Source organism: Paramormyrops kingsleyae, chromosome 9 (genome assembly GCF_048594095.1).
Source record: "Paramormyrops kingsleyae isolate MSU_618 chromosome 9, PKINGS_0.4, whole genome shotgun sequence".
Taxonomy (NCBI): Eukaryota; Metazoa; Chordata; class Actinopteri; order Osteoglossiformes; family Mormyridae; genus Paramormyrops; species Paramormyrops kingsleyae.
The window spans coordinates 546,242-557,500 of record NC_132805.1 but is presented as its reverse complement, the minus strand read 5'-3'; the positions used below and the strand labels follow the sequence as shown (position 1 = coordinate 557,500).

Here is an 11,259-nt window from a genome sequence, read left to right as displayed (position 1 = left end):
TTAAAGGCCTAAATCAAAGGTCTTTCTGCTGACCCTGGGATTCAGACTAGCAACCTTCTGATGCCGTGATTGTCTGTGTGTAGGGACCCTGCTCCGCCTGCTGTCTGCTCAGAAACGCAGCGCTAAGACCCGCCATGCTGTCATCTACGCGCCGTTGTTATTCCAGGGCACGTTTCCGCTCTGTTCATTTTAACGCCCCCGCTGCCGTCTTTTGCCGCATCTCCCGGCAGGCAGCTGTGCCGCGTTTCCGTAAATGGCTCAGCGTGGGGGTTATCGGGGGGGGGGGGGGGGGCACACTGCTGACTCAGGGCTTTTCTCTCTGCAACAGAGAGGAGGTGTCAGCACTGGAGAGGAGCAAGTACAAGTTCTCCCCTCTGCCGCTGCCTGAGGAGCTCCCCGCCCTTTTCCATGGTGAGCCTCCACCCCCCCGATTGCTGAACTCCTTGTTTCCCAAGCCAAAAGATTTCAGTTAAGCCTGCACCCACCCCCCGCCGAGATAAAGGCAGCGATCTCGTCCAAAGCACACGCTGTCAAAGCGCTACAGAAGACTTCCTGTTTGCGTAAGGGGGGGGGGGGGGCAGAGGGCAGCCCCCAGCCCCCCCCCCCCCCCGTAGTGCCTGACACACGCAGCAGTTATTACTCACTGCTAACTGCTCTCCATCTGGTCTGCGGAAACGGCTGCGGTTTGCCTGTTTTTGATAGCTGTCCGTCTCGAGTTTGCCACCTCTGATGCACCCCCCCCCCCCCACAGAATGTTTTCAGGACAGCGAGCAGCTCACGGAGACAATGATAACGAGGCTGATTCACCTCCAGGGTGCCGTCATCAGCGGCTGCAAGGTAACTCCCCCAGACCCCCAAGACAGTCACAAGCTGTCTGACGAGTCCCCGTGGAAAAAGAACAGCTCGTTCTGTTTGTCTCAGAGCAGACGTCACGTCATGTGACCTGATAGTGTGGTTGCTTGTGTAGCGTGGTGCGTGACACCCTGTGGGGAGCCACATGCGGGGGGGTTCAGGAGTGATCGCATCGGTGACAGACACACAGTCTGTCCTGCTTCCTGGGGCCCGGGGGGGCATGACGAGGGCTTCATCTTAACCAGTGTTCCTTCTCTCCTGTGTGTCCCCTTGTGCCATCCCCGCTGCAGAAGAACGGCCTAGCCACCATCACGCCCCAGGCCGTGACGGACCTCCTGGCGGTGCTGCGGGCCTGGTGCTGCCGGGCCTCCCCCCAGCCCAGGGACCCGCAGCTGGTCCGGCTGGCCCTGCAGAGCCTCACCGCCATGGTGCACCTGCTGCACTCCAGCAGCCCGGCCGAGCGCCAGGTGGAGATCCGTTCCGTGCTGGACGGCTTCTTCCAGCTCCTCAACTGGAACCGGCTCCCGGGGGCGGAGCAAGTGGATGGGCGGGGCCTGGAGGACAGTCTCCTCATGCTGCAGGCCCACATGCTAAGTTAGTACCCCCTCACCCTGGTGCACCCTCCCTCCCTCCCTCATCGTCCTCCTCCACCTTGCTCTTTCTCAAAGCCTGTCTACCACTGATAATTAACGCCCCGACCTGCTTTTGTATGCGTAAGTGAGGTGGTGTAAGGGGTGGATGAAACATTTTCAGAACGATGGGGCTGCGTACGGAGGACGCTGAGCTTTCCCCCCCCCCCCCCCCCCCCCACAGACACCGTGCCTGAGATCCTGCAGTGCTCAGATCGGCCTGCGCTACAGGCCATTTTCCTCAACAACAACTGCTTCGAGCACATCCTGCGACTCATCCAGAACAGCAAGGTTGGCCCGCTGCCCCCGTCCCCCAGTCCTCCTGTCCCTCTGTCCCTTTGTCTGTCTGGCCCTTTGTCTGTCTGTCTGTCTGGCCCTTTGTCTGTCTGTCTGTCTGGCCCTATGTCTGTCTCCTTTCCATTCCTCTCAGTGTGTCATGGCCTGCAATATTGTGTGTGTGTCTGTCTGTCTGTGTCTGTATATACGCTCATACGCTTCAGCACCTGACGCCCTGAGAAGGTTGAGCTCTGCACACTCACACGTGTGCCTGCACCTCTACCTGTGCGTGCGAGTGTGCGTGTGTGCGCTGACTGTACCTGTGCGTGCGAATGTGCGTGTGTGCGCTGACTGTACCTGTGCCTGTGCATGTGAGTGTGCGTGTGTGCGCTGACTGTACCTGTGCATGCGAGTGTGCGTGTGTGCGCTGACTGTACCTGTGCGTGCGAATGTGCATGTGTGCGCTGACTGTACCTGTGCGTGCGAGTGTGCATGTGTGCGCTGACTGTACCTGTGCGTGCGAATGTGCATGTGTGCGCTGACTGTACCTGTGCGTGCGAATGTGCATGTGTGCGCTGACTGTACCTGTGCCTGTGCATGTGAGTGTGCGTGTGTGCGCTGACTGTACCTGTGCCTGTGCATGTGAGTGTGCGTGTGTGCGCTGACTGTACCTGTGCGTGCAAATGTGCGTGTGTGCGCTGACTCTACCTGTGCCTGTGCATGCGAGTGTGCATGTGTGCGCTGACTGTACCTGTGCCTGTGCGTGCGAGTGTGCGTGTGTGCGCTGACTGTACCTGTGCGTGCGAATGTGCATGTGTGCGCTGACTGTACCTGTGCGAGTGTGCGTGTGTGCGCTGACTGTGCCTGTGCGTGCGAGTGTGCATGTGTGCGCTGACTGTACCTGTGCCTGTGCATGTGAGTGTGCGTGTGTGCGCTGACTGTACCTGTGCATGTGAGTGTGCATGTGTGTGTGTGCGCTGACTGTACCTGTGCCTGTGCATGTGAGTGTGCGTGTGTGCGCTGACGTGGCCTCTGGCTCTGTGTCTGTCTCTGGCAGCTCTATCAGAGTGGCAGGCCCCGGCCGGAGCAGGGGGGCGTGCGTGACCTCGCCACGCTCTTACTCACTGAGACCCAGGTGGACCAGGTATCCCCTCAGCTGCTCTGTGTCTGCATGCATGACGTCGCTGATTAAACTATAGCCGCCTGACAGCAGGAAACTCTGCTCAGGACCCCCCCCCCCCCCCCCCCCCAGTTTTTTCTGGAACCCGGGGCTGGACAGCAGCCATCAATGACCCAATCAGCTTCTTCACAAAGAAGGTGATCAGTTTGATACTGCCCCTGGGGGGGGTTAGATATGATGATATTGGCCTGGAAGGATCTGGAAGTAAAGAATCGTAAATGCCTGACTGGTTCAGAGTTTCCTGTTGACTCGCTGCAGTGAGAGATGGGTGCCTCTGATTTCTGTTGCATGCTGGGTAACTGCTCCATGACCGCAGCTCTGGTGTGTACCTTCTGTGTGGTGGCTGTAGGCTTCGCCTCGTTAGCTGTAAGGCTTCTGCTTCCTGTGATTTTCCTTGCTTTCACTTTGTCCACAAGCAGTCAGTTAAAAAAAGTATAGTGCACCCATATTACTCGTTAAGGTCTCTCAAGAACCTGCAGAAATTTTATTCCAGATAATTTTTCTGATCTCCCCCCTAAATGGGACTCAAGGGTAAATTACATTTATAGGAAAATCATTTCCTGGAAGTACGTTTGATGTTTTGAGGTCCATATTCACCAAAGGCATGTAAGTTAATGAAACTGCATATCAAACACTAATAACTGAAAATTTCTAGTATAGAGTCTTATTTTTAAACAGTCTGTTATGCTGTGTTGTGCATGCCCACATTATCCTGATAAACAGCCAGATCTATAGCAACACAGGAGTACTTGTTGGGCTCTGACCCCGTGACCCCTGCAGAGTAGCATGCTGTGTTCGCATTGGTCGAGCTTCTCCATTTGGGGTTCCCGGTTAGTCGTGTGACGTGCCGTCCCGTGTAGGTCTGGGAGAAAGGCTCCGATGCCATCACGGTCCACGCGCTTCGAGTCCTCACGGCCATCATGAGCAGCTCCACCTCCGCCAAGGTATGCTCTCCTGTGAAGTGCTCACTCCGCCATCCCTGCTCCTTCACTCCCTTCTCATGCACGTTTCCCTTGCTTACAGGATAAGTTCTGATATTTAATTTAAAGAACCTGGTGCTTTGGGTTTTTTCGTTTTTTTTTTTTTTTGCTTAAATTTTTGTAGCTCAAAACGGCACCTCTTTTTGAGACATTTATTTTCCACATTTTGGTCTGGTCCAGTTGGCCCATGCTTGTTTAATGTTTGTTTAATGCTTGTTTAATGTTTCTTTTCTCAGTTTGTTTTGGCTTAGCTGGTTCATTTGCTGGAAATATCACCTTGTCAACAGGTGGCAGCTTGTAGTTCAAATCGGTTGGATTTGTCATGTTTATGTTGAAGCTTTTAGTTGCTGAGTATTTAAATTTCAGAGGGAGTGCTGCATACAAACACTGCAGAAATCTGTATTAGACTGGTTTAATTAGTCATTTTTGACAGTGTCTGCTGAAATGCTGCTATTTGTGTGCGTGCACGTAACTAAGCCTTGTGTGGTTTCTTACCCCCCCCCCCCCCCAGGAGGTATTTAAGGAGAGGATTGGATACTCACAGCTGTTTGACGTGCTGAAGAGCCAGGGCCAGCCGACCAGGCGCCTTCTGGAGGAGCTCATGAACATGGTGAGATGTTGCTCCTTAGACACCCAGTTCCAGGGCTGTTTTGGCTCATCTTCCTGCTGTTTTCTCCACCTCACACACACTCCTCTCCCCGGGCAGGCGGTCGAGGGCCACCACGCGCAGGCAGCCTGGCTGGGCATCGCCAATGAGCAGCCCCTCCTCCTGCTCCTGCAGTGGCTCCCCGACCTGGAGTCGCGGGACCTGCAGCTGCTGGTGTCTCAGTGGCTGGCGGGTGCCTGCGGCGGCTCGCTGGCGTGCCGCACCGTGGCCGTGGAGGCGGGGCTCCCTGGCACCCTGCTGGAGGTGCTGGCCCAACCGGAGCGGCTGGACCGGCACTGTGCCGACGCCCTACTGGGGCTGCTGCAGGACCTGGGCTCGCTGTCGCTGCGGCCGCAGGAGCTGAAAGGGCTGCTGAGGCTCCTGCGATGCGAGCGGGGCCCGCACCCTTACTGCGGCCGCGCTGTGCGCGCTCTGTCAGCCATGGCGGCGCGTGAGGGCGCGGGGGCGCTGCAGTACTTCGACCTCACACCACCCATGGCGGGCATCATGGTGCCCGTCATCCAGCGCTGGCCGGGCAGCGGCTTTGCCTTCCACGCCTGGCTCTTCCTCAGCTCGGACGGCCCGCTCCCTCATGGGGAGTTCACAGCCACGTCGGCGCCCGGTACCCCCACCTCGCCCAGCAGCCCCGTGTATCCCAGGCTGGGGAAGGGGCTGCGCAGAAAGCAGCTGTACAGGTGCGGCCTGGGGCCAGGAGATGCGGCTAATGCTAGCAGTGTCACATGTTCCTGGTTGTTAGTTTTTTATGGTGGTTTGATGGTGGTTTGCTCAGGTTTGTTAGTGACTTGTTCAGCTTCATGGTATATGATGTAAGCGTAATGGAAACATGGATGGGTGATTTTCTGTTCCTGTTTGTGGAGTGAGAGAGTGACGGTGACATGTGACGCCCATCCTCTCCCCGGCAGCTTCTTCACTGCGAGTGGCACCGGGTTCGAGGCCTTCTTCACCACCGAGGGAGAGCTGGTGGTAGCTGTGTGCACCAAGAAGGAGTACATGGCTGTCAGGATGAAGGAGCTGCGTCTGAGGGACAGCGCCTGGGTGAGCCTCTGCGTGGTCCGCTGTGCCCGACCCGAGCCGGACCGGACCGCTGTGGTCCGCTGTGCTCGACCCGAGCCGGACCGGACCGCCGTGGTCCGCTGTGCCCGACCCGAGCCGGACCGGACTGCCGCTCTCCGCTTCTGGACCTCTCACTGTTTGCCCCACCCCCTATTTTCAGCACTCTGTGGGTGTGGTTCACATCCCGGGTCGCCGACCCTTCAGCCAGAACCAAGTGTTGATCTACGTGGATGGAGTGCAGCAGAAGGCCGTCCAGCTGCGATTCCCCTCGCTGGGGGAGGTGAGTGACTGGAGCTGGGGGGTCAGTGACGGGGACTGGGGACGGGGTCAGTGACGGGGACGGGGTCAGTGACGGGGACTGGGGACGGGGTCAGTGACGGGGACTGGGGACGGGGTCAGTGACGGGGACTGGGGACGGGGTCGGGGACTGGGGACGGGGTCAGTGACGGGGACTGGGGACGGGGTCAGTGACGGGGACTGGGGACGGGGTCAGTGACGGGGACTGGGGACGGGGTCAGTGATGCGGACTGGGGACGGGGTCAGTGAATGGTGTGTGAGTGTATGGTGTGTGAGTGAATGTGTGAGTGTATGGTGTGTGAGTGAGTGAATGGTGTGTGAGTGTATGGTGTGTGAATGTGTGAGTGTATGGTGTGTGAGTGAATGTGTGAGTGTATGGTGTGTGAGTGAGTGAATGGTGTGTGAGTGTATGGTGAGTGAATGTGTGACTGTATGGTGTGTGAGTGAATGTGTGAGTGTATGGTGTGTGAGTGAGTGAATGGTGTGTGAATGGTGTGTGAGTGAGTGACTGGGTGAGTGAGTGACTGGTGAGTGAGTGAATGGTGAGTGAGCCCTGCAATGACCTGGAGTCCCTTGCATGAGTCCTGACCCTGTATGTAAAAAGTGGGTATGGAAAAGCAATGAATGTAAATGATCTGGTTAAATGTTACTCAAGATGCCTCAGCAGTTCTCCTGAGTTACAGGTCATGACCTGCCTCCTGCTGCCTGATGTTGAGTATGACCGTGGCGTCTGCCTTCTCACTGTGCCCCCAGCCCTTCACTTCCTGCTGCATTGGCTCAGCGGGCCACCGGACTGCCATCACCACAGTCACGTCCCCTCCGCTGACCCCCCAGCCGCTCACCCCGACGGAGCTGTCCTTCCCCTCGTACCCGACACCCGTTCTCGTGCGCTCTTATTCCATCCCTGCGACCAGCAGCCGCCGGAGCTCTCCCACCTCCCCCGTATCGCCTGAGCCCTCGGACCCCCCTGTGCAGACATTCCCCGCCGGCCTGCAGGACACCCAGTGGGGCACCCCCACGTCGCTGGACGGCCTTCTGGGGACAGCCTTTGTTTGCCACGAGGCCCTGCAGCCCCCCCAGCTGCTTGCACTGCACAGTGCAGGTAAGCTTCCCCCCCACCCAGTGTGTGCGGTTCATCCCACCCAAACCACCTTTTTTTTGTTTGTTTTAATTTTTTGCTTCTTGTTTCCTCAGGCCCCAACGGCATCCCCCTCTTCAGGCCCGATGGGGAGCTCTCAGACATTACCGGCAAACTGCTGTTGTACTACACTCCACAAGTAGGTGGCGCTGGAAGGCAATTTCTAATTGTAGACTTCTGGATTTCCTCCTTGTCTGTTGTTTTGAAATCAGCAACAGGAATGAATGGATAGTATCGTGTGAGAGCGTGTGAACGCGCCTGAACACATGTGACACGTACAGCGACATCCGTTTGTCTCCCCAGGCCTTTAAGAACCAGATCTGCTTGGACCTGTCGCCGAACCACCAATATGACGGCAGACTGACCGGGCATAGGGTGGTGAACTGGGACATCAAGGCAGGTGTCTGTCTCATGAACAAATGAAAAAATGAACGAATGAAAGAATGACCAAGCAAATGAATGAACAAACGAACGCATGAATGAACAAAAGAACAAACGAACAAATGAATGAATGAACAAATGAGTGAATGAATCGGCTGTGCCCTGTCTCGGGATATAAGCGCGCCTGCATTTGAGAGCGAGCGCTGAGTCCGGCGTCTCCCCCCGGCAGGATGCGGTGAACTCTGTGGGCGGGATGGGGGCTCTGCTCCCACTCCTGGAGCAGGTGAGCATGCCAGAACAGATGAAGGATGCCGACGCTGAGCAGACGTCCGACCTGGTGGGGCCCGAGCTGACGTCATCCCGGGGCCCCGCCGGCATACAGCTGCCCCTGACCAAGGCCTCCGGTCAGTGCGGGTGTCTGTTTTCTGTCGGTGGGGGGGATTGGCATGTTAGCCATGGGTGTCTCACGTGCCTCTCTCTGCAGAGGTGCGTCTAGAGAAGAACGGCGTGGCCGCCTTCCTGCTGATGGTGAAGAAGATGCTGAGGAAGCACCCGGTGAACCAGGAGAGCCTGCTGCAGTGCCAGGGGCCGGCCATCATCGGAGTCATGCTGCAGAAGGTGGGCTGGCACGGCATCTTGGAGTACATCCCCCTGGCCTCTAGGGGCACTGCGTTTCTCGGCATGAATCACCACGTCCCGCTACCTCTGCAGTCAGAGCCCACAACGATCAGGCAGGATTCCGGCCAGTCTGGAGATGACGCATTTAGCAAATGATGCTTTATTCCTCCTTACTCAATGTGCAACCCAAAGTGTCACTCATGGGATGAGAGAACGTGGCCCCAACAGCAAAGCAATGATGCCCAGGGTGAAGAAGGGTGGGGCGCCGCACATGTCTGCAAGCAGGGGGCGGGGCTTCCCATGAGGAAGCCACTGTGAGTGGTCCACCCTGCCAGTGGGGGGGCGTGGCTCGGGGATGTGGGAGCTCTGATTGGGTGCTGCCCTCTCTCCAGGTGCCCAGCTCCATGATGGACATGAGCGTCCTCCTAGCCTGCCAGGCCCTGCTGCAGCAGGTTTCCGAAGAGGGTAACACCTCACTGCTCTCCCAGCTCTACAAGCACCTGCTCTTCGACTTCCGCATTTGGAGTAACGGCCATTTCGCCGTTCGTCTGGGTACGTGCCTGTCGCCGCCCTCCCAACCCCCGAAACGGAGCAGCGGCCCTTGAACGCCAGCGAACCTCCTTCCAGTACATGCTGTAACATGTGCATGTTATTCCCAGGTGTTTTGGCCCATGTCCAGTTAATGACATGCTTTGATGTAAATGGAATTCCCATAATTCTGAGGTCCCAGTCTTGATGAGTCTGTTTTGGATTCTGCTGGTTGGCTGCATGTCCTGTTTACCAAAGTGACATTGTCACATAGGAAGGCCTTGCAGGAAATGGTCATTGCGTCATCTTTATGCTCCCCCCCCGCTCTTCCTTTTGCTCCCCTTGCAGGTCACCTGCAGAACCTGTCGCCAGTGTTATCTGAGAGCAAGCAGCGCATCCGGCGGAAGTATGGAGTGCAGTTCCTCTTGGACTCCATCAGAACTCACTACAGGTGACCTGGCATAGGAGTGGAATAGGAACATAGGAGTTGGAATAGAATAGGAATGCTGAATACTTGTGCTGGGTAGCCTGTCTATTAACCCACGTTTGTTTAGTTATCATTTTTGCTGCCGTTTTCGAGTAATGGGACTGCAACCCTCAGGCTTTTTGGGGCATTTTAAGGTTGTTCCTCCTTAAAGGGCCATGGCGTGATTTTGAGGTCCCCTCCCCCCCCCACATGTCTCACCACCACAGCCTGGAGAGAGACAGCAGTCCCCTTTCGGACCAGATGCAGATGGTGCAGACTACCGTCTTCCAGGTGGTGCAGGACCTGCTGAAGTCCCCGCTCCTGGAAGAGATGTACAGCCTGCTAGCCTTCTCCATCACCACAGGGGAGGAGTTCCAGGTGCGAATCCCTTAGGAGCGCCCTCTACAGGCAGACTCTGCCTCTGTCTATCAGATGCGGTGGATTCACAGTCTTCCACTCTGTTCTTTCCAGGTTGTCCGGGCTCTGAACATCCTGCTGCACCTCCTCCAGAACAGCCCGTCCCGGGACTCGGTTCTGGCCCTGCTGCTGGACTGGGGTGTGGAGCAGCTCTACTGCCTTCTCTTCAAGCCCGGCCTCAGGGACGAGGCCCGGGAGACGGTGTTCCAGGTGCGTCCTAGACCCCCCTGCCCCCCTAGGGCTGTCATGTAGAGAGTCACTAATGTCACCTCCCCCCCACTCTGCGACAGGTGCTGAGTCGAGTCCTGAAGAGCGAGCGCGCCTCTGAGCGCAGCAAGCAGCGTGTTAAGCTGAAGGAGTCCGGTTACCTCGGCCTGGTCTGCCTTCTGGAGGATGTCCCAGTTTCCATGGCGACCATCCGCTTCCTGTCTGAACAGGTGTTTTCTACAGGTAATCCCCTAGGGATAGAGGGCGGCAGACGCAAAGAACGATGTGAGCGGGGGCGGCGCTTTTTGTTTTCATGCACGTGGGAGCTTCCGAGTGCGAGGGCGGGGCGTTACTGAGGAAGGACACAGAAAAAATGTAAACGAAAAAAAAAAAAAAAAAAAACTTTCTTAGTGGACTGCTTTTTTCCTTCAAAGTACCAAAAGTTCATCAGTTCCATTAGTGTTAAAGCCATTATGAAGTGCCTGCAAAAACAATGGGAACATAATGGGCTGTGTGAATGTCTGTGTGTCATCTTGTGTTTAGACTCCCCGAACTTCCGGGACGTGCTAGCTGTAGTCTACCTGTCCCAACGTGCAGAACTCGCAGTGCGGCTGGAGGTCTCCCGTAAGGTCAGTACCAATAGTAAAATAATGTGCACCTCTGAGATCATCTCATCACTCAGATTAAGCTGCTGCCTTCTATGCACACTCTGTATCCCTCTGAGCTTTGGCTGGTCCTGGGGCCCCTCCCCAGTAACACCCCTCCCCCTTGCCCCTCCCAGCTCTTCCACCTGATCTACTGCAACGAGGACCACGTGCGTCAACTGGCCCGGCAGCCGGGCTGGCAGGACGTGCTCACCAAGCTCTATGTCACGGAGTCCTACAAATTCCAGCCTGCTGGACATTCCGGTTCTGGCGCCGGCTGCCCACTGGACCCCTCACAGGGACTGCTGAAGAGGGACGACAGCATGCCGGAGGAGGCGCGGCCCGAAGTCTTATTCTCCTACGGCTCCCGCGATGATGACGATGAGGTGTCCCTATCATCACCCAGTGGCCGCCAGCTCAAGGGCTTCAGCTTCAAGTCGTTCGACTCTATGGAGCCGAGTAGTCGATCGTCCTCCCTGTCCAACATTGTGGATGTCCCCGCGGGCCGACGTTCTGAGGAGGAGGTTCCCTACAACTCGCTGTCTCCCTTTGGCTCGTCCCCGCCGGACCTGGAGCTGAATGGGACGGCTGGAGTTGCCGGCGGCCATCGGGCCTGTGGGGGCACGCCCGAGACCCCGTCGCCCCTGGAGCACGGCCGCCCCTTCCCAAGCTTCACGGCCCGGAAGAGCTCCAGCATGTCCAACGTGCTGGACGATACCAGCTACAGCACTGAACCTGCGCATGGCGATGACATCTCCAACACATCCAACCCGCAGGTACCGGCAAAAACACTTAACACTATTGTGCTGGGAAACCAGCAGGAAGTGTGTTGAACCATTCAGAGACTGGCCCCATGTGGTGGATCGGTCCTGGTTTCTCCCATCACAACCCACTTTGTGACATGATGCCAGTGTAACTAGTGTTTT

At 56.9% G+C, this 11,259-nt stretch overlaps 1 protein-coding gene across 4 annotated transcripts in view; it reads left to right on the top strand.

Moving 5' to 3' along the window:
- Window positions 1-11,259, top strand: part of nbeal2 (neurobeachin-like 2) — a 42,102-nt gene that overhangs the window by 18,616 nt on the left and 12,227 nt on the right. For 3 of the 4 annotated variants that reach the window (XM_072715942.1, XM_072715943.1, XM_072715944.1), the window contains exons 7-28: window positions 329-411; window positions 752-837; window positions 1,143-1,446; window positions 1,666-1,772; window positions 2,815-2,901; window positions 3,798-3,881; window positions 4,429-4,527; window positions 4,624-5,258; window positions 5,487-5,619; window positions 5,798-5,917; window positions 6,688-7,036; window positions 7,129-7,211; window positions 7,376-7,468; window positions 7,683-7,857; window positions 7,938-8,071; window positions 8,464-8,623; window positions 8,948-9,050; window positions 9,293-9,443; window positions 9,537-9,692; window positions 9,773-9,932; window positions 10,233-10,318; window positions 10,471-11,109. In XM_072715942.1, coding sequence (XP_072572043.1) covers window positions 329-411; window positions 752-837; window positions 1,143-1,446; window positions 1,666-1,772; window positions 2,815-2,901; window positions 3,798-3,881; window positions 4,429-4,527; window positions 4,624-5,258; window positions 5,487-5,619; window positions 5,798-5,917; window positions 6,688-7,036; window positions 7,129-7,211; window positions 7,376-7,468; window positions 7,683-7,857; window positions 7,938-8,071; window positions 8,464-8,623; window positions 8,948-9,050; window positions 9,293-9,443; window positions 9,537-9,692; window positions 9,773-9,932; window positions 10,233-10,318; window positions 10,471-11,109 — 4,027 coding nt within the window. The remainder of the gene's footprint in view (window positions 1-328; window positions 412-751; window positions 838-1,142; window positions 1,447-1,665; window positions 1,773-2,814; window positions 2,902-3,797; window positions 3,882-4,428; window positions 4,528-4,623; window positions 5,259-5,486; window positions 5,620-5,797; window positions 5,918-6,687; window positions 7,037-7,128; window positions 7,212-7,375; window positions 7,469-7,682; window positions 7,858-7,937; window positions 8,072-8,463; window positions 8,624-8,947; window positions 9,051-9,292; window positions 9,444-9,536; window positions 9,693-9,772; window positions 9,933-10,232; window positions 10,319-10,470; window positions 11,110-11,259) is intronic. The other variant, XM_072715945.1, reaches the window with a different exon arrangement.